This window comes from Perissodus microlepis, chromosome 3, assembly GCF_051167445.1.
Source record: "Perissodus microlepis isolate ML-2025 ecotype Zambia chromosome 3, ASM5116744v1, whole genome shotgun sequence".
In the NCBI taxonomy this organism is placed as follows: domain Eukaryota; kingdom Metazoa; phylum Chordata; class Actinopteri; order Cichliformes; family Cichlidae; genus Perissodus; species Perissodus microlepis.
In genome coordinates this window covers 12,925,500-12,952,857 of record NC_140463.1, presented here as the reverse complement: position 1 = coordinate 12,952,857, position 27,358 = coordinate 12,925,500, and the positions used below count along the sequence as shown (strand labels likewise).

The 27,358-nt window shown below is 40.5% G+C and overlaps 2 protein-coding genes across 2 annotated transcripts; both read left to right on the top strand.

The window, feature by feature from the left end:
- The first annotated feature begins 4,552 nt into the window (after positions 1-4,552).
- On the top strand, positions 4,553-8,988 carry LOC146389995 (alpha-tectorin-like). The gene is made up of 14 exons (XM_084920257.1): positions 4,553-4,618; positions 5,239-5,323; positions 5,426-5,555; positions 5,717-5,960; positions 6,280-6,436; positions 6,554-6,641; positions 6,751-6,813; positions 6,980-7,179; positions 7,289-7,420; positions 7,514-7,701; positions 7,862-8,013; positions 8,096-8,341; positions 8,429-8,591; positions 8,902-8,988. The coding sequence occupies exons 1-14, from the start codon at positions 4,553-4,555 to the stop codon at positions 8,986-8,988; spliced, it is 2,001 nt and encodes a 666-aa protein (XP_084776383.1).
- Positions 8,989-12,058: 3,070 nt separating this feature from the next.
- On the top strand, positions 12,059-26,897 carry LOC146389994 (uncharacterized). Its single transcript, XM_084920244.1, has 19 exons — positions 12,059-12,144; positions 12,700-12,764; positions 17,365-17,456; positions 17,745-17,969; positions 18,643-18,714; positions 18,866-18,977; positions 19,108-19,237; positions 19,371-19,608; positions 19,830-19,986; positions 20,114-20,201; positions 20,311-20,373; positions 20,561-20,760; positions 22,264-22,395; positions 22,489-22,676; positions 22,837-22,988; positions 23,076-23,321; positions 23,435-23,597; positions 25,322-25,414; positions 26,819-26,897. The coding sequence occupies exons 1-18, from the start codon at positions 12,059-12,061 to the stop codon at positions 25,412-25,414; spliced, it is 2,502 nt and encodes an 833-aa protein (XP_084776370.1). The 3' UTR covers positions 26,819-26,897.
- The last annotated feature ends 461 nt before the right edge of the window (positions 26,898-27,358 follow it).

The window sequence follows — 27,358 nt, the reverse complement described above, 5'->3', positions numbered from 1 at the left end:
TTTGCGGCTGATGGAGGTGGGGACTGCTGAAGATTTGATTTAACACCTGGAAACATGGCTGGAAATGGAACAGCACCCTCTGCTGGCTGGACTGTATACGTTACTGTAAACGTTAACTGAAGCTCACTGATGTAAATCGAAGTTTTTAGTGGTTCATGTTTCCTCTTCCCAAAGTTAAGCATATGAGCAAAACTTTGATTAACTGAAGACAGAAAAAGGACAGTATACCCAAGCATGGACTGGACATTCACATACTAACATATTTGTCAACGTCATTTTAAATGAACACAAGTTACATGTGAAAATGCGGAGGGACATTTTTAGATCTAGAATTGAATTTGAAAAGGAAAGCTTTAAAATATGAATGCTATAAGTTTTAATGAAATGCCAGCGGGAACAAAGCGTACACCACAACATTGATTATCTCAAGTATCCTACATCTTCTGTCTGCATCCAAACAAAACTGCAACCTCAGCCGAACAAACACATAACAGCTGAAAGGTCAGCTGTGAGGTGTGATAGTACGTGTGTCAGGCAGAACTACGCAATACTGACATGATAATCTCAAATACGCCGTGTACTCAGATGCATCTTGATAAAGTGACATTGGGAGTTTTTCAAGCTCTTCTTTGCTTTAGACCCAACAGTTCTGACATGAAGGTAATCATCCAAATTTTACATCCAACTATGTTCTCTTCATTCACGTTACCATATCATAACCTACAGTTATTACAACTGAAGCTGTTGTATTAGCCACTGAAACAGTAAAGCATCTCAGTGAAAACAAAACTTCTAAGTCTCTAATTCTGTGCACCCGACACTTTTATTGTTTAATCCCACTGATCACCAGCCATTGCATCTTTCTCAGACTGCTCATATTCATTTTGCATTGCTGACATGTGTGTCTCATGTATGACAAAAGATTAATACAACAGTCAGCACAAGGAGAGAACTGATGGTAATTTTTGAATTTCTTTGATACAATATCTCTGGCTTCAAAGGCTCAAGCCTCTGGACTCTGTCTATGTCGTCTTTATCATGGTGGCCTTGAAGACGTTGTCTGTGTATTTGTAGCTGCACAAAGATCAGGAGATGCAGCTACACAGGGGAAAAAAGGCTAGAAAGTGCCCAATTTAAACCCAATATTTCTCATAAGAATGAAGATGAACCATAGTAGGAGGGTACACATCTGCAGATAGCCATTAAATTTCAGTCAGTACCTGTTGATCAAAATATACAGCCTCAAATCACAGCAACTGTCATCTACAAGTGTGAGGCAAAGACCCTCCAATAATAAAAAGAAAACCCCAACAATCAGATGAACCCCTTTAAGGAAGCACTTTGGTGACAGTGGGGAGGGAAAAACTCCCTCTTAACAGGAAGAAACCTTATGATTTAGCTTTGGAAAAGGTGGAATCTTTAGAGGGAGGTTTCCATGATTTAGCACCGCTGTGGACTTCACCTCCACCCCTTCACTCTTCATGGGTGGGGACAGCAGCGAGGATCCACGTAAAAACAGAGACAGCTGATGGCTCACTCCACCTGCTGCAGAATCACCAGAGAGCCTACTGAACAGTAGCCTTCAGCCACCTCATCCTCCTCATCCTCCATCAGAGCTGCAGAAGGTAAGAGGATCTGCACACCACTGACATCTGCAGACATGTCCACAGCTAATAGCACCAATTCACCAGATTTCATTCATGTATGATTGTTCATACATCAACTTTACCCCCAAAACAGAAACAAGTGAGAGGGACTGTAGGGTCAACAATAGCTTCCTGTAGCTTCATTTCAAAACAAAAGCCACCTAAAGTACCGTATCACACGCTGATGCCAATGTTTTCCAAACCTTATAGCTGGTTGCTATTAAAGTTTAAGACTCCCAACAAGCTGTGTGAGCAGAACAATACAAAGTCTGAGTTGAGGGCAGGCTTTAACAGGAAGAATAACAAAAATGAACTCAACTCAAGGGTGAATTTTGGCTCCTTTTTAAAAGCAGTAGTTCATAGTTGAATAGTTTGGAGTCAGAAATACACTTTTAACCTTTAATTTCAAACTCTAGTCCAACAAGAGCCTTTTTCCATGGACTCTGACACAATAAAACCTGTAAGACAACATTTTAAAGAAACCTAATTGATTCAGCAGTATTACATCATAAGCAGTTACTTCCTCAATTCCCAACAACAAGCATCAGCAGCTCAGCCAGGTTACAGACTCTGGTCAGACACCTACTGCAGTACAGCCTCCATGGACTTCACAGACAGTTGTCGTCACCTGTTGAGATTCATGGTTAAAGCAACTCAGTCTGTGTTAGCTGTTGATAAATACGAACTATTGTATCACCTCTCAAAACCATTTTTGCATTTCCTGTCAAACTATCCTGTCAGTTTAAGTCGGGGCTACATTATTGTGACTTATTTTTAGGAGCGCTTCGTTTTTGTCGTACAGTCACGCCCACCCATTAATTAACCACATCTTAAATGTAGGTTTGAAGACAAGGAAAAAAATACTTATATAGTGCTTTTTTACTATATTTGAGCACTCAAAGTGTTTCTTAACACAAGAACATTTGCCCGATTGATATACACATTTATACAAATGCTTTATTCTGTGCCAGAGTGCTTCTAAACTAATATAGATGCATTGAGGTCAACTCAGGGTTCAGTACCTTGTCCAAGGATACTTTTAACATGCAGGCTAGAGGAGTTAGGGACCTTCCGGTAGCTGGGCCAACAGTGATAAATGGATCTTTAAATTGGTAAATGACCCACTTTACCTTCCAAGCCACAGTGACCTGTATTTGAAATTTATTTTGTATGGCCACTCATGTCATATCAGATCTGTAAAACACTTAGGCATTGTGGGTGTGTTTTCACCACGTGTTGAGAACTGGAACAGCAGTCTGGAAATCATGTTTGAGCATGAATGAACTTAAAAACAAAGATAAGAAGGACATGTCTTGCATCAAGGTGACCCCACACATGAGCATGCTCACAAGATAAGTCATATTTTTATGACTAGTTGGGAAAACATTATAACAAAAGTTGTGGAAAACAGCGAGTATATAGTCATTCCATTATATTGTTGTTAAGAGGCCAGTCGTACCCTCTCTGTCATATACTCATTCAAGGTAAAAATGTTGTTTACACTGACAGTTTTTTTTTTTAGCCTACAGCTATTTCAGGTTCCATGGTGATGGAGTAAATTTGATTCTGTATAGGACTTTGATGTGGCTATGTTACAGTTTGATTGTGGCTGTTACTTTCTGTCCAATCAGAAAACTTGTGTCTTTCAGGTCTCTGTGAGCTGATTGTCCCCCCTCCAACATGCAACACCCTCTGCTCTTCCTGTCTGCTCTCATTGCACTTGCATGTAAGCATCGGCACAGCAGCCTAGAAGACCTGAATAGAAAGAGCATAATTAAATCTGAACAGTATAAGAATGAAAAAGCAGAAAGTGTTCATGGGCAGATATTTCTGCCATCTTCGTAAGAACTGCTAAATGATGACATCATGGTAGAAGTGTCGACCTTTCATGAAGTCGACACTTGAACGTGCAGTACTTCCTGTTAAGGTATAGCTCACACCCGTCGGCTCGTGTCTGTATGTTTTCAGGTGCTCAGCAGATAATTACACCGTCCTCAGTGTTGAACATCAGCTCATGTCCCATCACGTATTATGGAAAGAAGTATGAACAAATCTATGTGAGTAGAAACGTGATGTTTCAGAAGACCATTGTTATTTATTGATGAACTAAAGCAATCCTTGACTTATGTGTAACATTTTCAATTACAGCTCAGTAATAAAAATGGAAATAGTGGAGTAATATGGTGGAAACAAATATGTAAATAGCAAGTCATTTAATTACCATTATGATCAGTGATAATGCCCATGTAATTATCCTGTATCAACAGTGGTTGTAGACGAGTTGTAACACTTGTGTAATTGTGTAATAAGAGGCAAGAATGTGGCAGTAATGTGGAAAGAAACACACACCTATGAGGCAAAACAGTTACTAATTATAGAGTAATTTTTGTAACACTGTAATAACCTTGTGGTAATATAATGATACCATCTCTGCATTCAAGTTTTTATATACTGATTTGTGGTAGTAACCTCATAATAACAAGTTAATATTGAATGATGTTTTTAATATATAAGGAAACCATTAGCGTATAAAGTAAAGTTTGTTCTTGATGTTTGTCTCGGACTTCCCCAGGTGAACAGCACGACTGAAAACTTTGCGCTCTGCTTTGATGGTTTCTTCAAAACTCAAACTGGAGGAGATTGTCTTGTGGGGCCTGCAGCCAGCTATGTTACCTTACACATAAATTCAAAAAATTCAAAATTGGAACCACAAGTCCACCAAGAAGTGCCATCAATTAAGGCCAGTTTGAAATGCAACTTGGAATTCTTCATGGAATACACCAAGGCGACAAGTGTAAGCGTTGTTGATTGACATGAGAAGTCCACAGCTTACAATTAACTGCTAAAACAATGAAATCAAGCATCCTGATTGTGTCTGGATCTTTGTTCACCCTTTACAGGCCAATATGTATCTGTTAACTTTTGGGAAACAAGCAGCTCTATTTGTGTTCACAGATGTGACAACTAAGGTGGTGAGTATGAGTTTGTATGTAAACACTTGTGTGTGTACTTTAATATGAGAGAACCATTTTATGCACCAAATAATCTGGTTGATACTTTTCACTCTTGGGCTGAAAGGCACATATAGTTCACAAATCTCACAGCACATGAAAATGAAAAACACTAAATGGAGACTGGGCGCCATAACCAGCCACAGCTGGCTGCTTTGCATTCCCATACCACTGTTTGCGCATTAAAACGTGTCAGATATTTTGTGGTATTAGTGTTTTTACCCCTAAATCACTTTTCTGCATTAAGTGTAGGGTGTAAGTCTGCTGTTTACCTCAGCTCTCAATGCGTCCACATTTACTTACTCTTTATGAGTAAGTAAACTTTGTAAAGTTTGTGAAAGGAGTCCAATACGAGTTGATGAGTCAGTGAAGCTCATTTCTGTCTGATGACAGTATATTAAAAAGTAGTTTATAAGGTGTACTACGTATCTGGCTGGCCACTAATCAACGTACATCTGGAAGTACAACATTCTTCTTTTCTATTAGATGACCTACAGATTACTTACTGCACCTTTAATATGTCTGAAATGATTTGCCTCAACTCTGAGATCATGATATGAGTTTTGCGCGGTTCTGCTTAGGACTTGGAAGTTTACATCGGTGGTATCAAAGTGACTACAGTGTACAAGAATACAATACAAGATATCAGTGGATGCAGACACTCAGGTTGGTGAATCTCAGGCTCATTACTTATTACAGGTAGTGCTGTGCCTTTCTGCTTGCTCTTGTTGGTTTTTAAACTAAAGTAAACCGACCATCACTTCTCAGGTATTGCGTATGAACCTGACACTGTGGTGAGCTCTGATCCAGAAACCTGCTCCAAACTCACCTGCACTGAAACTGCAGTCCTTGAAACCATTGGTTGTGGTCCACTGGAGCGTTGTCAAGGAAACAACACGTGAATATAACCCCATTTATATTTAAAAGAAAGAGCTGATGCGTTAAGGGATTTTTTTTAATGTAATTTAATTAATTTTTTTTATTTTGTGTATTTGGTCTCTTCCTCATCAGCGGCTTATGAGGTTAGTGGTTGATTGTTTTCTTCTTTGCTTCCATCAGCTGTGTAGTGGACACCACCTGTACTGTGACTGGCCCAACTGTCATCAACGTCCACAGCCAACTCAACTTCATCAAGGATCGGTGTGCTTACTCTCTGGTTTCTATTCCGTCAATCCCAAACTTGTACCTCGTGGCAAATTTCAGAGACCGCCGTTGTGAAGATGTGAGCTTTTTGGACAGCGTGATACTGCGTCTAGATGGGCCAGGTGTTCATATTTACCTGGAACAAGGCGGGAGAGTTTGGGTAAGCTGCCTCAGGCAAGCTAAGGGTACATCTTTAACCATATTGCCATGTACATTGTTGCAGCCATTCCCCGACTCTCAATGGTGCTCACGGCAATTAATTAATGGTCATGACAATTCGGTCGATTGTTGGTCAGTGGTGCAAGTTTAGGTAATGCAAAGAAACTGCTGTGACGCCTCGCATCTTTCTTCTCAGGGCTGTTAGAAGCAGTTCTTTCAGAGCTGCTGGACTCAGTGGTTGTTGCTGTGAAATCAGCCCGTTTCTGTGTTTGATATGTTTCACTCAGTGTTTCCTCCACTTTATCTCTGCTGTGATGCAGCTGGACGACTCCATGTTGACCCTTGAAAGTTTGCCTCAGCTGGTTCATGGTGTGCAGCTCTCTAAGGACCAAACTGGAGTCACCGTGATGTTGTCGCTCTCCAACCTCAACATCTCTGTCTTCTTTGACGGCTACACTGCACAGATCCTCTTAGAAGGTACAGAAGATAAAGTTTGATTCATGTAACATAAACTATAAACTGTACTGTTATTTAATGATCTCTCTGTTTGATTATTGATGCTGATCTGACTCATTCTGTCCTGATCCTGTGCAGGACCTGCTGGTTCATCTGTGGAGGGTCTGTGTGGAAACTCCAGCAGGTCTCTGAGTGACCTGAGACTCTCTGAGTACAGCTCCACCAGGTAAGACCTCATCACAAGCTCAGAGTCCCTCTGACTGCTGCTGCTGCTGATGTTGCAGATATTCTGTTTGTATAAAGGAGCCTGAACTTTGTTGTTTGTTGCTCCCTAGCTGTGAGAGGCAGTACAGTGAGCCTGCTGACAGCACGATCAACTGCAACAGTGTGACTGAACGGTGAGCAGACTGATCCACACAGAAGGAAACATCTGTGTTGTACCTTGATCTCTGTTGTAAATTATATGGTCCTCACATGTGACTGCAGCATAGATGGAAGATAAACACAACTGATTACAGATTATTATTTTATTGTCTTCAACTTCTTCTTCTGTCTGTGGTACAGCTGTAATCTCCTGAAGGAGGCACCCTTGTCCTCCTGTAACAGTGACATTGACCCAGAGCCCTACATAACCGCCTGCACCGACACTTTGTGTAAATATCCTGCAGTGGACGGACTGAACTGTCAATTCCTGAAGGCCTACGCCAGAGCCTGCAGTCTACACAACCACACTCTGGATGGCTGGACATCAAAGACCGGCTGCTGTAAGACCTTAATAAGACATTAATAAGCTCTCCTTTGTTAAAGAACTGAACTCTGGAGTTTTAGAGCTCCCATGTTTTCAGGATAATACATCAGTGTGTTCCTCTGTAGCCTCTGAGGCCTTCTGTCAGGACAGGACCTGCAGCGATCACGAGTTCTGTGGTGAGAAGACGGTCGGTGGTGACACTCGCTGCTTCTGTCGGGCCATTTTTGCCTCCAAGTACCAAGAAAACAACTCTTTGGGTATGACAGCTGTGACATCATCATGACAACAGGGCTGAATAATGGAGGAAAACTTCTAACTGTGATTTTTCTGACTGATATTGTGACGTTCAGGTGATCCAACGGTCTGCAAGGAGAACTCTGCTTCACTCACTCTGGTCGGTTGTCTCCTGGAGGACAAAGACATCAACTACTCTGCTTTACAGCTCAACGACCCGACCTGCAGGGGTCAGATGGACGAGCTCACCCACATGGTGACCTTCAGCTTCAACAGCAGCAACAGCTGTGGGACGGTGGTCACGGTGGGTTTTATCTCCTGCTGTTTAAGCTTTGATCTCTGTGAATTCTAAAATTTTTGGTCATCTGAAGTTTATACCAGTCAGTCAGTCTCTTAAAAAGTTTTAGATGTTAAAGATAAAACGATAAAGAACTTGCTTAGTATCTGATTGTGTGACCCTGCAGACCAACAACAGCTACATCATCTATAAGAACACCATCAGGAGCCAGAATTACTCTTCTGACGTCATCACTCGCAATGACCAAGTCCAGAACGACTTCTCCTGTGTTCACAGTCAGCCAAACATCAACACTGCAACCTTCAGAATCAGAGACTGGTTTGTAGTGGCTGCTGGGTATTGTTTGAATATTTGTTAAAATGTGGGCATTGTTAACAGTGTAAATGTGTGCATTCTGCAGGTCCGTTGCACAGAAGATCTCATGTGGATCTTGGAATTACACTCTGATTATCAAGGCCTACACCGACGCTGGGCGGACACAAGTTGTGCATCTGAACAGTGAAGTGAGACTGAACCAGAGGATCTGGGTAGAGCTGCAGACTAATGGGCTGGATGGAAGCATGGTCACTGTGGTGAGCGACTCCTGCTGGGCAACCAACCAGGCATCACCTACCAGCAGTCCAAGACATGATCTGATCATTAACGGGTGAGAGAGACTCAGAGTCACTCATAAGTCCACTTTGATCACCTTTATCAGCTCCTCAATAACATGTATTTTCGTGGTTATGAAAAGCTGTGCGAACCCCGCTGACCTGACAGTGGCAGTGGAGGAAAACGGACTGGGAACCTCCACCTTGTTTTCGTTCAACATGTTCCGGTTCACTGGGGGTTCTGGTGAAGTCTACCTGCACTGCAAACTCCACCTGTGTCCCAAAGAGGAGACCAGCTGCATACCGGTAGGCCTCGCTGTCAAACACTCGTAGCAAGCTTTACCTATTCATCCCACCTGTTACAGGAGGGCTTGATTTTTTATGCAAAAACCTAACCATCTATTCATTGTTCCAAAGCACACCATTAACATATATGGTCATATATAATCATTTTGGTGCTTTAAGTAAAGCAGGTGCATGTGTTATGTTCTAACTAAACACCTGGTTTATTGCTAGATTATATTGTTCTGTACATTTTTATCCTCACTTAACTACACTCACAGCACAACACTGAAAACATGAAGTGAATTCAGTTGTATTTTGTTTGAACATCCAGAATTGTAATGCAGCAGCTCGCAGACGCAGATCTGTTGGATCCAAATACGAAGGTGAAGCCTCCATCGGCATGTCCTGGACTCATTAGGTAACTTCAGGTGACAAATCTAATGAGTGGTGTAGAAGTAAGATTGGCTGTGAACAGAGTCACGAGAGGGCAAGAGTGTTTTTCAGTCGCAGTTTGGTTTGATTATCTTTCCAGGTGGTTTCCATGCTGACTACGACTGAATGACCAGTTGCCGACCAAATGCTGAACATTGTTTTTGAGGACAGTGTTCAGCAGACACACAGAGAGACACTACTTTACTCCATCTTCTTTATTCAATTTTATTTATATAGTGCCAATTCACACCAAAAGTTGCTTTGAGACACTATATATTGTAGAGGCCCTACAATTATCTTTATTGTTGTACTTTCTGCCAAAAAAAAAAAAAGAATGTGGCAACAACCAGCCTGAGTTTGATTCTTGTTTTCTGGCTCAAACACCATTCAGGTAGAAATCCAGTAATTATCCAGCTGACGATTTCTCCTTTTACGCCACCTAATGGAGTCAAAAGCATACAGTGTATCACGGTCCTGGGTGATTTGACCAAGTGTTTTTAAGTTTTTGGACTTTCGTTTTATTTATGTAAATATTCTATTTGACTCTTGGTTTACTTGTTTATGTGGTTTCCTGCATTTTCCTTGTGCCTTGATTTTAGCTACCCTTTCATTGGCTCATCCTTCAATTTAGTTTACCTGTGTCTCGTTATCCCCGGCTTTCTCCACTTCCCCTTCTCCGTGTACATATATTAGTGCTGTATTGGACTTTGGAGTCTGTTCATCTCATCTCGGTGTTTCTGCAAGCTTTACGTTTCAGTTGTTTATAGCTTCCCCCTCTTGAGCACACAGTTTTTTGATGAAAACAGAGAGGTGTGACCATAGCAAACAGGAAACTAATATTGTAGGAGATGAGGCAAGCACTGAATTATTAACAGGACTCTAACAGTGTGAATACACAGTCATCCCAAAGATGAGGTGCAGTGAGGGTGACACGAAAACTTTCAGTGCATGCAAAATGACATCATTGCACTGAAAGATCCTCATTTTACACTCGGCTCCACCAAAATCCCATCTCGATGCAGTCTGGCCAGTTTAAAATACGTGTTCTTGCACAAAAGCACAACCAGAATACCATGGTAAAATGTCATGTGATTGAAAAAGTGAGACTGTGATGAAGATGATGTACATATGACAAAAATTAAATTTTTGCAAGAAATGCATTTTGAAAGTACACATAGTGTACTTTCTGTGGTGCAGTTTGTTAGCCCGAGTACATAAGCATACGCCGACAGATGTTCACCATCAGAGAAGCATGTACAAACTTAACGGTTCTTGATTCAGAGCCCAAATGTCAGAGTAAAGGAAGGCTTTCAGAATGCAAAGTGCATGTTGTTGTTAGCTGTAATAAAATCCCAGTGGGAACAAAATGTACACTAAAGTCCTTATTATCCAAACTGTTCCACATCCTGTATCTGTGTCTACACCGAGTCAAAGCAACATGACGTATAATGGGGTTTTTCAGATGAGTGTGTCAGGGACTGATAACAACTACGTAACACTGACACGATAACCTGTAAACATGCTGTGTACTCAAATGCATCTTTTGATATTTCAGAGGGCTGATAAAGGGACTGTGGGAGCTTTTCTATCTGTTACACCCAATAATTCTGACATGAAGCTGATGCTAATGACACTTACTAGAGATTTTTGTCAAACATCAGAAAACCTGCTCACAAAGGATTGGATCAGTGGGTCAGTGAGTCCAAAGACTAAGCACAACGATCCTTCTAACATCTTTAAATGTAATGACCAATATTTTACATCCTGTTATGTTCCCTCCATTCATCCGCTAAAATTTAAAATTTGGGTTAAAACTTTTCAAACTTCAGCATGGCATGTGTAAACATACTAGTTTTCTTAAGTAAGCCTAAATTATTTCTGTTTCAAAATCAGAATGAGAATCTTTATTGTCAAGAACAACATAATTGTAATCAAACCCATCCTGAAAAAAAAAAATTTTTTATTAAGCCACAGCTGTGCAAATGATCTAGTTTAACTTTAAATCCACAAAACTTGTGAAATAAGTTAAAACTGAGGATTATCTTTCAACTTACACAGACACATTGTGCCAAAACCAAAAGAAATCAGTTTAGACTTGAGAAAAAGACTTGCTGAGGCTCAGAAAGCTGGAGCTAAAAATACAACATTAACAAAATTTTTCCAAGTGTCAAGAACTGGAGTGAGAAGGATCATCGATACATTACGGTTCAGGCTGTTATCCAACAGAGACCACACACAGCTGACTGTTAGCATCAGTGACGCTAATAATTCTGACCCTGCTAGTTTTGTGTTTTTGCAAAGTAAGAAGTAATGTGAGCATTCAAAATAAAACTAGGATGTTTGAACACGCTGTTTTAAACATTCCTGCTCTGTTTAATGAAATGTTCATTGAGCAACTAATGACCTACAGTGAAGTGATCATATTAGCCAGTGAAAGAGTGACATTATTCCATTTTTACCTATAACAGCTGTGACCGATCTGTGTTTAATTCTGGGTAACTCACTCTTACTGCTTAATCAGTCTCTCTGTAGCTACTCAGAGTTGTGTTGCTGGCATATGTGATGTGCTTCTGACAAAAATTGATTAGTGTATTAATCTTTTGTTTATCTGTCAGCACAAGGAGTGAACTAAAGGCATTTTTGTTTGATACGATATCTCCGGCCTCAAACGTTCCAGCCTTGGGACTCTCCTCCATCTCTGCTGTCTCTGTATCTTGGCGGCCTTGACGACTTTCTTGCCCATGTGCACTTGTGTTTGCAGCCACGTGGTGATTAGAAAGCTGAGATTACGAACGGGACCGGGACAAGATGTTGGTCACTAGAAAAATCTCAGCAAGCAAAGTTCAAAAGAAATTATTTCTAATTTTATTCCATTTAAGAAGACATAAATGTTATATGCTGAAAGGTTTCAAAAAACACCTGAAGCTCTCGGGGGCTTATTTTAGGTGTCTCTCTGTAAGAGGCTGATTCATCAGTGGGAGGTTCCCATCAGGTAGCTCCTCCAGCCCTCCTCTCTACCTGGGTGTGGACAGCAGGAAGGATCCAAATAAAGAGAGATGGACTGCTCACAGAGACACCATCACCAGAGAGCCTCCTTAGCAGCAGCCTCCACCCTCCTCATCCTCCAACAGAGCTCCAGAAGGTAAGACGAGCTGCACGAGTAGAACAATAAAGAGTCACTGACGGGCATCTCTGTGGCTTTAACAGGATAAATAACAGACAGACGAAGGAGTGGGAAAAACTCGCACACTGACTTTTAGAACTTTTAAATGCCGAGTCCTCCTTTTAAAGGATAAATTCAGGGTTTTCTTTGTTTTTTTTTGCTCATGATACGCATTCCTCCAGTCTTTTATTCATATTGTTATGTTTCTCTTCTTTGAAGTTTGGTGTTTAATGAGAAAATAAACTTAGATTCAGAGAGGAAATGTACCAAGTGTTGATGCAAGGAGACAAATTTCACTGACAGCTGAAGGAGCATGGAGATGTTTAAATCGCACAGTGATGATTGTTCAGTTAGTCTGTTTCTGTGAAATCTTCAGAGTTATAATTTCAAACATTCTGCCTGCTGGGATTTTCCTAACCTTACAGATGATGTACAGTAATAACCCCAAGTGTTACCATTTGATGTTTGTGCTACTTTCTGTCCAATCACAGATGTCCAACTGTGTTTTTTTTTTTTCTTTCAGGTCTTTGTCAGGCAATTGGTTCTCTCCAACATGTTGTGCCCACTGCTCTTCCTGTCTGCATTCATTGTACTGGCAGGTAAGCATGCACCGCAGCTACTTTAAAAGTATCCTTACTAGACTTGAGTATTTGGTGATTAGTATTCAGGAACTGATAATCAGAGACTGAGGAACAAAGACCAAATTACCTGAAGGGAGGAGGGACAGTGAAGGACATTTGAAGTGCTGATAATCTGACAAACATGGACAGATTTTCCTGGGATCCTTGCTTTCATATCTTTATTTTAAAATAAACAATCATACAAACAAACAAGCATTTTTAAAGAGTTCAAGGGATGTAGATCTCTGTCATCCGCCCATCCAGCAATCTGATGGTTCATTAATTACATTCAACACGACTCCCTGAACTCTTTCAAACGCCCTGTCTTGTCTTTTAGTTTCTATGTTTTTCTCGTGGAAGGTTTGGTGCGTTTGACAATGCTATGGTCTTTTTTGCATTGAAAACACTGAGATTTACTAACATTTTGCTCACATTTAACATGTTTGTGTCCTTCAAGGTCCAAACACAGTAAATATACAGGGAGTGCAGAATTATTAGGCAAGTTGTATTTTTGAGGAATAATCTTTTTATTGAACAACAACCATGTTCTCAATGAACCCAAAAAACTCATTAATACCAAAGCTGAATGTTTTTGGAAGTAGTTTTTAGTTTGTTTTTAGTTTTAGCTATTTTAGGGGGATATCTGTGTGTGCAGGTGACTATTACTGTGCATAATTATTAGGCAACTTAACAAAAAACAAATATATATCCATTTCAATTATTTATTTTTACCAGTGACACCAATATAACATCTCCACATTCACAAATATACATTTCTGACATTCAAAAACAAAACAAAAACAAATCAGCGACCAATATAGCCACCTTTCTTTGCAAGGACACTCAAAAGCCTGCCATCCATGGATTCTGTCAGTGTTTTGATCTGTTCACCATCAACATTGCGTGCAGCAGTAACCACAGCCTCCCAGACACTGTTCAGAGAGGTGTACTGTTTTCCCTCCTTGTAAATCTCACATTTGATGATGGACCACAGGTTCTCAATGGGGTTCAGATCAGGTGAACAAGGTGGCCATGTCATTAGTTTTTCTTCTTTTATACCCTTTCTTGCCAGCCACGCTGTGGAGTACTTGGACGCGTGTGATGGAGCATTGTCCTGCATGAAAATCATGTTTTTCTTGAAGGATGCAGACTTCTTCCTGTACCACTGCTTGAAGAAGGTGTCTTCCAGAAACTGGCAGTAGGACTGGGAGTTGAGCTTGACTCCATCCTCAACCCGAAAAGGCCCCACAAGCTCATCTTTGATGATACCAGCCCAAACCAGTACTCCACCTCCACCTTGCTGGCGTCTGAGTCGGACTGGAGCTCTCTGCCCTTTACCAATCCAGCCACGGGCCCATCCATCTGGCCCATCAAGACTCACTCTCATTTCATCAGTCCATAAAACCTTAGAAAAACCAGTCTTGAGATATTTCTTGGCCCAGTCTTGACGTTTCAGCTTGTGTGTCTTGTTCAGTGGTGGTCGTCTTTCAGCCTTTCTTACCTTGGCCATGTCTCTGAGTATTGCACACCTTGTGCTTTTGGGCACTCCAGTGATGTTGCAGCTCTGAAATATGGCCAAACTGGTGGCAAGTGGCATCTTGGCAGCTGCACGCTTGACTTTTCTCAGTTCATGGGCAGTTATTTTGCGCCTTGGTTTTTCCACACGCTTCTTGCGACCCTGTTGACTATTTTGAATGAAACGCTTGATTGTTCGATGATCACGCTTCAGAAGCTTTGCAATTTTGAGACTGCTGCATCCCTCTGCAAGATATCTCACTATTTTTGACTTTTCTGAGCCTGTCAAGTCCTTCTTTTGACCCATTTTGCCAAAGGAAAGGAAGTTGCCTAATAATTATGCACACCTGATATAGGGTGTTGATGTCATTAGACCACACCCCTTCTCATTACAGAGATGCACATCACCTAATATGCTTAATTGGTAGTAGGCTTTCGAGCCTATACAGCTTGGAGTAAGACAACATGCATGAAGAGGATGATGTGGACAAAATACTCATTCGCCTAATAATTCTGCACTCCCTGTAGTTTTGGGTCTATGTGGAAGAAATTATTTCCTGTTTTCTGTTCACATTCAATTTAACTCACTCATCTTAAACTTTTCACGTAATAACTGAACATTTCAAGTCCTGTTTTTTGTTAATATTGAGTTATTTTCATGGCATTTTGAACTAATAAGACTCAGACAAATTATAACCCCTAGTCCTGATCCTAAATTTGAGTTACTAAATTGAAATTTAAAGACAATAAACCAAAAGTGTAACTTGCAGATAACTGACAGCATTTTTTTTTCAGTGGCAGAAACAAGCTTCCATATTTACTGGATGCAGGAAGATAAAACTGTACCATGGGGAAAATATGGATCGCTATATACAAAAATAGCAGTGTGTGTGTGAAGAGAAAGGCACTGTAGAGAAATATATAGTACTAAAAGTTTATACTTTAAGCACTTCAGTTAGTAAAACTGAAAAATGTTTAACAAGGTCACCAATACAAATATCTGCTCTCTTTTAGAATAATATATTAATGCTTATAAAACAGAAAAGATGTGTTAAGATATCTGCAGCTAGCCAGGAGAAAATCAGCAAATAAAGTTGAGAATCTTTTTTTTTCTTAACTGATACTCAGAGAAATACAAAAACATTAGATGTCATTGGAAAAGTTTAGACCCTCCTTACTCGCCATAAGAGATGGGCAGTAACGCGTTACTGTAATCTGATTACTTTTTTCAAGTAACGAGTAAAGTAAGGGATTACTATTGCAAAAACGGTAATTAGATTACCGTTACTTTCCCGTAGGAACGCTGCGTTACTGCGTTACTAAAACCGTGATTTTTTTGCAAGAATGTCTCATGACAGTGACGTAAGCGAGTGCGACGTTTGTGACAACAGCTGTGTGCAGATCAACAATGGATAATATATCAAGTGCGGGAGAGATTATGAGCGTGCACCGTTTAAAGCCTGGAAGTACTGACCTTACTTTGAGTTTGATTCCATAAAAAGTGACAAAAACATTAGTGTCCGTTGTGCGTGGGAAGAAAACTTCTTTTTACAGCGAAAAAAAAACCCCTAAACAAGCACCGAGTGCGCTACGACGTAATGGGAAACTCACAGAGAAACTCGCGGATTCTTCAACTGACCGCTGCGGCACACCTGCACCAGGGCAAACATCCGCCTACGCCACTCCTTCTTTATAGGTGAAAATAGAGCAACAGGACCGCTAGTCTTTGATTTTATTTATTTTCTGCTGTGTTTTACTTGCATCTATTTGAAAGACTGAGTGTAAACACAAAAAAATATTTTATTTTATGTGCTGGAATGTGCAGAAAATAGGTTTAAAAGTTAAACTAATTTCTTCAAGTCAGAGAATGGTGCATATAATTTAATTTTTGCTTGATGCATAAAGTTAAAAGATTAAAACTGATAAAACAAGTTTAAAAAAAGAGACTTTTCCATTTGATTACATTTTGTATGATGGATTATGCAGAAAAAGTAGAATTGGGCTGAAAGATCTATCACTTTATCACCTATTCAGGTTGTAAATCGTGTTTTTAAAAAGTAACTAAGTAACTAAGTAATTAATTACTTTTGAAAATAAGTAATCAGTAAAGTAACGGCATTACTTTTTTGGGGAAGTAATCAGTAATTAGTTACTGATTACTTTTTTCAAGTAACTTGACCAACACTGCTCGCCATACAGAGGTCCGAGGGATCTCCCAGAAATGGCCAAGCTCATTTCTGGAGAATAGGTGATTGATTTCATACCTGCTGATCTCTTACCCAGTGCAGGTTAGGTTTGCAGTATTAGTTACCATCATGATATGCCCCAGTCACACTTTCACAGGACAGGAAACCCAGCGTAAATAAGATTGAATCCTGCTTCGTAGTGGACCTCCAGTCTTTGCATTTGGAGTTTTTTCCTCGTCCATATCTGTCTGTTACTGATTTTTCAGCTTCACCCTGATTATCTGTGAGTCCCTGTCATGTATTTCATACATTTTGTTTTACTTTGTTTTAGCCTCACTGGCACTCTGAATGTTATCAACTCATCATATTCAGATCAAAACAGCTCTCATTCTCTTTTCCAAACACTGCATAGCTGATCTATACGATGCAATATCTGAAGTTACAACATAGTAACATTTCTGTACTTTAGTGTTTAGGCCTGTCGTGAGAGTACATGTTAATGTACTACCGTAACATAGATAAGACTTCATAAGTCCCCATATATCCATCAACCCTATTTCTTTAGCAAAATAATTTGAATAGTTGTTTTACACCAGCTATGAGACTGATCATGACCTATCCGGCTGTCCATCGCTGCATCGAGTATGCTCTGCTATTACAAATGAGAGTGTAAAGTGAGTAAGTAATAAAAAAGTTAAGTCTACTATACCCATCCATATAAGTTCCCCAAGTTTAACTTGTAATCTACCCTCCTTTTCCAAGATTTTGGCAACGTGTACGAATACTTTGTTTCTACAAACGCGTGAATGTGAACCTTTGTTTGTCCTAACAGCTAACAGGCTGCAGCTCACACCTCTCACGTGTGTCTGTGTCTTCAGGTGCTCGGCAACAGACAATCACTGAGTCTTCAATGGTGGACATCAGCTCATGTCCCATCACGTATTATGGACAGAAGTATGAGAAGCTCTATGTGAGTAGGATGAAGCCTGATGTTTTAGAAGAGCTTTATGTGTTGTTGCTGTTTAATCTCCACCTGTAGCAGAGATGATGTTTGCAGACTGAGTGAAGAGTTCAGAGATCAGCGTCTTATTAATGTCCTCTGCAGTGATGCTGAGTATGTAACCATCACCTGATGCAGCTTCCTGAAGCAGAGCGAGAGCTCTGACTGAAACCTGAGCACCAACAGTTCAGCTGTACATGACAGAAAAACCCACAAAATATTTTGCTATTTGATTTGTTGTGTCTCTGATTTTTACAGGTGAACTTCACAAGACGAAAGATTGCGTTCTGTTTTGACAAGTTTTACGACCCTGGGAATAAAGGCGACTGCATCATGGGGAGCTCACCTGACACAAGGAGAGCAGATTTTGATATAGTTCAAGCAGATTCTTTTCTTGAACGTTGGATTAGAAATAAAACACAAACAATTCAGAACAGTTTGAGATGCAGTGTGCAAATAACCATGAAGATCAGCAGTTCAAAGGTGAGTCCTGCTCTGTATCACAAAGCCTGAAGGGTGTGCCTAAAATTAATAGTTTCAACACTGAAAACAAACATAAAATGAAAAATGTTTTTTTTTTATTTTTTATGTTTTAAAGGGACATTGTAGACTAATTAACATGAGTATGTCAGATGCAGCCGTACAGGCTAGTTTTCACCTGAAGGGTGAAGGAAAACCAAAGATGCAAAGGCATCTAAGCGTAGACAGGAGACAGGACCAACGCATGTGAATGGTAAAAGTAATGCATAATCATAACCAAACAAACTAAACATCAAAAGCAACTATAAAACACTGAAAACAGAAGCACGTTAAGACAATACAGACCATGAAAACAGAGACTTGCATGGATACCACTTCAGTATATGACAACATGTTGGATTATGATCGTGTTTGTTTAAAAATCACTTTTTCTGCTATTTTTGTTGCTAGCAGAAGGATTGGTCTGATGATTGGTTATATAATCACCTGATTTAAAAACATGTGTGATGACTGTAGTTTTTATAGCATATGGAAACACTCCATTATGAAATTCAAAATGTTTTAGCAATGCAGCTCAACAGGCCCAATGTTAATGTTGTGAACCTGAGCTTTTCTAAACACTTTCAGATGAAACTTCTTCACAGTGACTGAATCTTTCCTGTTAACCTGTTTACAGATTAGCTTAGACCTATTCAACTTTGGGACAGAAGCAGCTCTGAGTTTGGAAGCACATGGCATTGGTTTAGTGGTGGTGAGTCTGTGTGTATATGAACAATAACACTTTGACGTAATATGTTAAATACTTTATATTTAATGCCAACATTTGTGTCTGTTTTCAGCTTGATGTCAGTTCTTTCTGCTCTGTGATTATAACATTAGCTGTGTTTGTTTCTGTTTAGCTCTATCGTACTCGGGTCAGTGATGTCATAATCAACAAAGTAGAGGTTAATAACATTCTTTACAACTATCAAAATGATGATACCATAGATATCAGTGGATGCAGACACTCAGGTTAGTGAATCTTAAACTCCTACCGTGACTTTGGGATTATGTAATTCTGAAAGATTTGATTGTTACTGTTTTATTTGCACTTACAGTTGGAAAACTGTTGAACTAAAGTGAAGCCTCTATCTCTTCCCAGGTACTGTGTATAAACCTGGTACTGTGGTCAACTCTGACCCACAAATCTGCTCCAGTGTCACCTGTTCTGAGACTGCAACCCTCCAGACCTCTGGTTGTGGTCCATTGGAGCATTGTCAAGGCAACGGCATGTAAATATTTTCTCTTCATATTTTGTTACTAAAAGGTTCTACAGTGAAATAACTTAAGAAATAGAGGGTCCCCTGGGGTAACCTTCTTTGGCAGCAACTCATGGTGATGTTTGTGGTTGGTTGCCTTTGTTAGCTGCGTGTTGGCCTCCACCTGCACTGTGACCGGCCCCACTGTCATCGACGTCCACGGCCATATGAACTCCATCCAGGATCGCTGTGCGTACTCTCTGTTCTCGACTCCGTCACTCCCAGATTTCCATGTTCTGGGGAACTTCAGGGACAGACGTCGTAAAGATGTGAGCTTTTTGGACAGTGTGACGCTGCGTGTGGACGTGCATTACATTCACCTGGAACAAGGTGGGAGAGTTCAGGTAAGCGACCTACAGCCACAGTTCATGTGTCAGAGTGGAGTCTGATCCAAAGTCCTCCCTCATCCTCTGCTGTATCTCCTCTCATCTTTCTTCTCAGGGCTGTTAGAAGCAGTTCTTTCAGAGCTGCTGAACTCAGTGGTTGTTGCTGTGAAATCAGCCTGTTTGTGTGTTTGACATGTTTCACTCAGTGTTTCCTCCACTTTGTCTCTGCTGTGATGCAGCTGGACGACTCCACACTGACCCTCGACAGCTCATCTCAGCTGGTTCACGGTGTGCAGCTCTCTAAGGACCAAACTGGAGTCACTGCCAAGCTGTCGCTCTCCAACCTCATCATCTCTGTCTTCTTTGACGACTATACCGCACAGATCCTCTTAGAAGGTACAGAAGATAAAGTTTAACTCATGTAATGTAAATTCTAAACTGTGCTGTTATTTATTGAGCTGTTGTGTTCGTCCAGTTTGAATATTGATGCTGATCTGACTCATTCTGTCCTGATCCTGTGCAGGACCTGCTGGTTCATCTGTGGAGGGTCTGTGTGGAAACTCCAGCAGGTCTCTGAGTGACCTGAGACTCTCTGAGTACAGCTCCACCAGGTAAGACCTCATCACAAGCTCAGAGTCCCTCTGACTGCTGCTGCTGCTGATGTTGCAGATATTCTGTTTGTATAAAGGAGCCTGAACTTTGTTGTTTGTTGCTCCCTAGCTGTGAGAGGCAGTACAGTGAGACTGCTGACAGCACGATCAACTGCAACAGTGTGACTGAATGGTGAGCAGACTGATCCACAAGGCAGGATCTGTTTACCCTTTGACGTAATAAAAAACACGTGTGTTGATCTGTCTTGTAAATTACATGGTACATCACATGTGACTGTAGCATAGATGGAAGATAAACACAACTGATTACAGATTATTATTTTATTGTCTTCAATTTTGTTTCTCTATCTGTGGTACAGCTGTAATCTCCTGAAGGAGGCGCCCTTCTCCTCCTGTAACACTGACATTGACCCAGAGCCCTACATAACCGCCTGCACCGACACTTTGTGCAAATATCCTGCAGTGGACGGACTCAACTGTCAGTTCCCGAAGGCCTACGCCAGAGCCTGCAGTCTACACAACCACACTCTGGATGGCTGGACATCAAAGACCGGCTGCTGTAAGATGTTAATAAGACCTTAATAAGACGTCAGATCGTCACTGATTTCTAGAATCGATTCAATTCTGATTCGATTCGATTTGATTTGAATCGGGGAAATTTGGCCTCAGACAGTCAGAAATATTATAATTCAGATCATGCATCGGTACATTTCTATATTTTTATATCTATAAAAAGAAAGCTGACACTTGCGAGACTTTATCAAAGGTGTAAGCATCACAGCAGATACCTTTGTGTCAAAGTAACTGAGGATAAAACACAGAAAAACGCGAAGGTGATTTTCCTGGCCTGAGATTTTATAAAAATATTCTGTAGTAGATCAAAAACGAAAGAAACCCATTAATCAGCATATGAACAGTACCTGATGCTGCTGAAGTGAAGCAGAGCAAAGTTACAGAGGTTTTATTAGAGACACAGCTAAACGTTTTGCAATTTTGCATAATTTTAAAAAGTTTAAATTTGTTCAGTAGCCTATTGAACAGCAGAAATTAGGTTTTCTTTTCGGAAGGAAGTAAAAGAAAAAAAAAAAAACAGCGGCCAACAGCGCTGTAAACAATGGTAGACTTGTGCGCAAGCGAATAATGAAGAAAACAGATTTTTACACTGGAAACTTGTTAGCAGAGACGGGTCTTCCAGCAGAATCTGCATGAATATTGAAGATACTTATTATCAAGACGGAGGAATAATCACACGTGGGGCATCGGCTTTTATCGGAACATTCACACCAAAAGGTGACTTTGTTTATTGAACTCTCGCGTATACTCCGCAGCATAACAGGAAGCATCCTTTCAAAATAAAATCACAACAGATGACAATGAGGGCATACCTATTAACTAGCTCAACAAAACTGTTCTTGAAGTAGACTGAGAGAGAGAGAGAGAGAGCTGTGCATGAAGTGTGATTGTATCGTGGTGGAAGCAAAACAGCAAAAGTAAGAGGGAATTCACGTCGATGTTTATCAAATGTGAAGCGTAGTTTGCTGCTTCTTTTGCTGCTGGTTCAGTGAATTTTGGTTGGAGAGAGACAAAACCTGCAGCTTCGGAATCTAGCGCAAAAAATACGTACACACAAAGCGCGGACCCGCCGAAACATCAGAATCAGCAAGCTGTCGGCTTTCAGCCCCAGTCCGTGCCGTCGGGTGAGAAAGGCAACATCTCACTGATTCTGATCCTGATCCGCGGGTCCGCGCTTTGTGTTTACGTCTTTGTGCAGAATCTGTGTACCTGCTCTCATTTACTGTTTTAGCTGTTTGGTGGTTGTTGAAATTGTGTGAGGTTTAACCTGAGATTCTGGCTTTTCGGGCAAAATAAATTTATATTAAAAAATCGATTCAGGATTTTAATGAATCGATATCACGTTATCCAAGCTAGAATCGATTTTAATCGATAAATCACTAATCAAAACCCACCCCTATTAATGAGCTCTCCTTTGTTAAAGAACTGAACTCTGGAGTTTTAGAGCTCACATGTTTTCAGGATAATACATCAGTGTGTCCCTCTGTAGCCTCTGAGGCCTTCTGTCAGGACAGGACCTGCAGCGATCACGAGTTCTGTGGTGAGAAGACGGTCGGTGGTGACACTCGCTGCTTCTGTCGGGCCATTTTTGCCTCCAAGTACCAAGAAAACAACTCTTTGGGTACGACAGCTGTGACTTCACCATGACAACAGGGCTGAATAATGGAGGAAAACTTCTAACTGTGATTTTTCTGACTGATATTGTGACGTTCAGGTGATCCAACGGTCTGCAAGGAGAACTCTGCTTCACTCACTCTGGTTGGTTGTCTCCTGGAGGACAAAGACATCAACTACTCTGCTTTACAGCTCAACGACCCGACCTGCAGGGGTCAGATGGACGAGCTCACCCACATGGTGACCTTCAGCTTCAACAGCAGCAACAGCTGTGGGACGGTGGTCACGGTGGGTTTCATCTCCTGCTGTTTAAGCTTTGATCTCTGTGAATTCTAAAATTTTTGGTCATCTGAAGTTTATACCAGTCAATCAACATCTTAAAGAGTATCAGATGTTAAAGATGAAACAATGAAGAACTTGCTTAGTATCTGATTATGTGACCCTGCAGACCAACAACAGCTACGTCATCTATAAGAACACCATCAGGAGCCAGAATTACTCTTCTGACGTTATCACTCGCAACGACCAAGTCCAGATCGACTTCTCCTGTGTTCACAGTCAGCCGAACATCAACACTGCAACCTTCAGAATCAGAGACTGGTTTGTAATGGCTGCTAGGTATTGTGTAAAGTATTTTAAGATGTTGGGATTGTTGTTAACAACAGTGTAAATGTGTGCATTCTGCAGGTCCGTTGCACAGCGCATCACATCTGGAGCTTGGAATTACACTCTGACTATCAAGGCCTACACTGATGCTGGCCGCACACAACTTGTGGAGTGGAACAGTGAATTGAAGTTGAACCAGAAAATCTGGATGGAGTTGAAGACCGATGGCTTGGATGGAAGCATGGTCAGTGTGGTGACCGACTCCTGCTGGGCAACTGACCAGGCATCACCCACCAGCAGTCCAAGACATGATCTGATCATTAACGGGTGAGAGAGACTCAGAGGTGGTGGTTGCTCACTGCTGCTCAGAGATTAATTCAACTCCTTTTGATCGCTATTATGGACTCCTGAACAAAGTTTATTTTCCTGCTTATGAACAGCTGTGCAGACCCTGCTGACCCGACGGTGCAGGTGGAGGAAAACGGACTGGCAACCTCCACTTACTTCTCCTTCAACATGTTCCGGTTCACTGGGGGCTCTAGTGACATCTTCCTTCACTGCCAACTCCACCTGTGTCCCAAACAGGGGAACAACTGCATCCCGGTACGCAAATGTTCATAGAAAGAATCTGAATCTGAGAAATCAGAAAGAATCTGGCCATCTTTTCTGATTTCATGAGACATTGCTCTGCACATAGACGTTTCTCTTCAGTGTGCAAATGTTCAAGCACTGAAGCGCATTATTTACTGTTCCTTATCCATAGTGTCTTTTGCTATTGATGTCCAAATAGCTTCTAGCTGTCCACAGAGAATTGGTTTGCATAAAACTTTAGCGAGCTGTCTTTGAATACATTAAATCTCAAATCTGCTCAACAGAACTGAAGTCTGACCTTTCGCTTCGCCATTTCATCAGGTCCAGAACTTCACATTCTTTTTTCTTGGTCAAATAGTGTCTGCGCAGCTTTGACTTATGATTGGGGTCAATGTCTTGTTGGTATATGAACCCACGACTAATCAGCTCCGGTCCAGAAGAGACTCCATAATGCACTAAAATGTTGTGGTAGACTTTCTTGTCCATGACACCATAGATTTTTTTCCTAATTTGCCCGTGCTGTTAGATATGGGTGCAGTGCATCAAGCATTAACCCTTTAAAGCCGGTCGGAGCGGCAACGCTCCGTTTTGCGTAACTATTTTTAAATCCCTGTAGAACCGGAACCATGTAAGCTAGCGCAATAATTTTGTTTTGCATATGAAACCGGAGGAGTTGTACTTACATCTTATGCCATCAGCTTGTGCTAGGTCACGGTTTCCTTCCACATATAGCTTTGCAAAAATTGCATAAAAAGCGCTTGCAGGAACAAAAATGTAATATTCCAGAAACACACTTTGCCAATCCGATCATCTGTTCGTAACACTTCCTACATTGAAATAGACGTCAGCGCGAACGACCGCATTTCCGCCATTACCTGCCCGAAACCGGAAGTGACGTCATTTTGCGGAAAATGTAGTTTTTTATTTGTAGGCCTTAAAAGCCTATACTGGTGTTTTTAAAAGTCATGTTTGACTTTATGCTTTTCTGAATAGTTTCTGGGATGCTTAGAACTCAAATTGCACTGCTTTAAATAGTTTATTTTGATGCACATGCTGTTTTCTTTGCAAATTTGCATTATAGGATTGTTTTTCAATTTTTCTGCAGTATATAAAAATTGGTGTATCTCAAAAATAAAACTATGAAGACACTCAAAATAAATTTCCTGTGGTTGTAAACTATTTTTTGCAACTTTTTTGTATTTAAAGTTTTGAGGGATAAACCTCTTAAATTTCTCTAATTAGAAATATATGTAAAAAAAAACAAAAACGATGTTCAATTTTTCTGTAGTTTATTGCACTTTTTTGCAATTTATGTGGTTACTATGGATTTAATGCATAAATATTATTAAAATTTGGGCTATAACAGTTGTATTGATGTATAGCAACTTGAAATGCTCCCAAAAATGGCACTACAGCATGTAAAAATATAAAGTAAGCTTTGGCGGACTTGGTTCTATAGGTCTTAAAGGGTTAAAAGGTTCTTCAACTTTTGAAACTGCTGTTGCTGATGCTGTTCATCGTTATCACCGGAATTCATCATTTTTAAAAGATGAATCGACCCATATATAATAGATGCTGATCGACTTTCAGAGACTACTATCATCAGATTCAATAAAAATGTTATAATTGGAGGGTTTTGACACAAAAGGTCAAATGTTTGCTGTCAGTGGCTTCAGTCCTAAATGAATGGATCACTCTTGGTTTTGTAAAGCCTGGACTTTGTCTTTAACTTCCAGACGTGTAACACAGCTGCTCGCGGACGCAGATCTGCCAGTTTGACATATGAACCTGAAGCTCCAGCCTTCATCAGCGTGTCCTGGACTTATTAGGTAAGGTACAATCGGCTTTTGTGATTTACCATCATATATGTTATGTGGTGATTGCTGAAGAGAACAGTGAAGTTTAAGTAAGAAATTCAGAAAGAGGAAACATGCCTGAGGAAACATCACTGGTGGAGGTGGAAAGAGACATTACAGATATGTTAGCAATTTTTACTGGAGTTAAGTTTTCTGCCCACCTAAACTGATGGGTTTGTATTTCCAACTTTGCCTGATAAGCTGTTGAGTGAATAAAATGTCCTAGTTTATACAGTGGTTCAAAAAGGTGTTTCCCCCCCTTCCTGATTTGCTATTTCCTTTGTAGATTTGTCACACTTAAATGTTTCAGATCATCAAAAGAATTTAAATATTAGATAAAGATAACACAAGTAAACACAAAATGCAGTTTCTAAATGAAGGTGTTTATTTTTAAGAGGAAAAAACCTACATGGCCCTGTGTGAAAAAGTGATCGCTCCCTTAAACCTAATAACTAGTTGGGCCAAACTTAGCAACAACAGCTGAAACGAAGCGTTTACCATAAATGGCAGTCTGTCTTGTACAGTGCTGTGAATGAATTTCGGCCCGCTCATTTTTGCAGAATTGTTGTAATTTAGCCACATTGGAGGATTTTCAAGCCTAAACCACCTTTTTGAGGTCATGCTACAGCATCTCAATCGGATTCAGGTCAGGAATTTGACTTTGGCCACTCCAAAGTTTTCATTTTGTTTTTCTTAAGCCATTGAGGTGGACTTGCTGTTGTGCTTTGGATGACTGTCCTCCTGCAGAACCCAAGTGAGAATATACGGCCATCTGTTCATGATCTCAGCTTGAGGTCAAGAATCGTTCTTTTGTGACCTCCTGGATGAGTTGCTGATGCACTCCTGCAGTAATTTTGGTAGGCTGGCCTGTGAAAGTTCATCACTGTTCGAGGTTTTGTCCATATGTGGATAATGGCTCTCACCGTGGTTCACTGAAGTCCCAAAACCTTAGAAATGGCCTTCTAACCCTTTCCAGACTGAGAGATGTCACCTACTTTGTTTATCAGCTGTTTCTTTGGATCGTGGTATGTTGTTTTGCTTTTTGAGATCTCTTAGCTTGCTTCAGTTTGTTAGAAAATTTCTGTTTAATTACAAATACTTTTTCATACAGGGCCATGTTATCTTTGTCTAATATTTAAATTTGTTTGATGATCTGAAACACTTAAGAGTGACAAATACACAAAAAGTAGGAAATTAGGAAGGGGGCAAACACTTTTTCACACCACTGTACGTCGCCTGACAGTCCAGCATCAGGGCAGAGGTCATCCTCAAACACAGATGATTCCAACAGAAGAACTGGGATATGATTTGTGAAAAGGAGCCAAGGTCTGTGACAGAAAGAACAGCAGTCAGAGTTTACGCTGGTTGTCTTCTCAGGTGGTTTCCACGGTGACTTGGATGGACTGACTGACCAACCGAGTGCTGACCTAATGTGACAGTGTTCGCAGAGACAAGAGACATGCTGCTTTTATCCATCTCCTTTATACTTGTACTATTCCTGCTAAAGGATGGAAAAATAAAGCGTGTGGTAACCAACCAGTCTGTGTTTTTCCAGAATTTCATTACTTCTACTTTTTGGCTCTGAAACTGTTCAGCTTGAACTCCAGTCTTTTCAGCTTTAATGAATATTTCCTGCAATACATTCAGAGGCTTTGAAAAGCTGACAGGCTTAGAAAAATGAAAAGATGTGCACTAATATTAGTGTTACAGACACCACCCATTCATTCCACATTTAAACATACAGTTGTGGTCAGAAGTTTATATACACTCATCATGAATGTCATGGTAATTTGTTTTTTTTAAATAATTTATTGGAACTGACCTTTTTCGATGGTGGAATGATGGTATAGCATACATCTTTAATTACTTTAAAAAACAAGAGCCGGGTGCTTAAGTTTGAATTTATTTGGAATTTTC

What these genes read in the sequence shown, in the direction of transcription:
- LOC146389995 (XM_084920257.1), top strand. Translation starts at nt 4,553, where the DNA reads ATGTATCTGTTAACTTTTGGGAAACAAGCAGCTCTATTTGTGTTCACA. An exon ending in TGCAACAGTGTGACTGAACG is followed by an intron (nt 6,814 to 6,979) that starts GTGAGCAGACTG and finishes TCTGTGGTACAG; the next exon opens with CTGTAATCTCCTGAAGGAGG. An exon ending in GCTGTGGGACGGTGGTCACG is followed by an intron (nt 7,702 to 7,861) that starts GTGGGTTTTATC and finishes GTGACCCTGCAG; the next exon opens with ACCAACAACAGCTACATCAT.
- LOC146389994 (XM_084920244.1), top strand. Translation starts at nt 12,059, where the DNA reads ATGGACTGCTCACAGAGACACCATCACCAGAGAGCCTCCTTAGCAGCA. An exon ending in CTCCAACAGAGCTCCAGAAG is followed by an intron (nt 12,145 to 12,699) that starts GTAAGACGAGCT and finishes GGTCTTTGTCAG; the next exon opens with GCAATTGGTTCTCTCCAACA. An exon ending in AGAAGTATGAGAAGCTCTAT is followed by an intron (nt 17,457 to 17,744) that starts GTGAGTAGGATG and finishes TGATTTTTACAG; the next exon opens with GTGAACTTCACAAGACGAAA.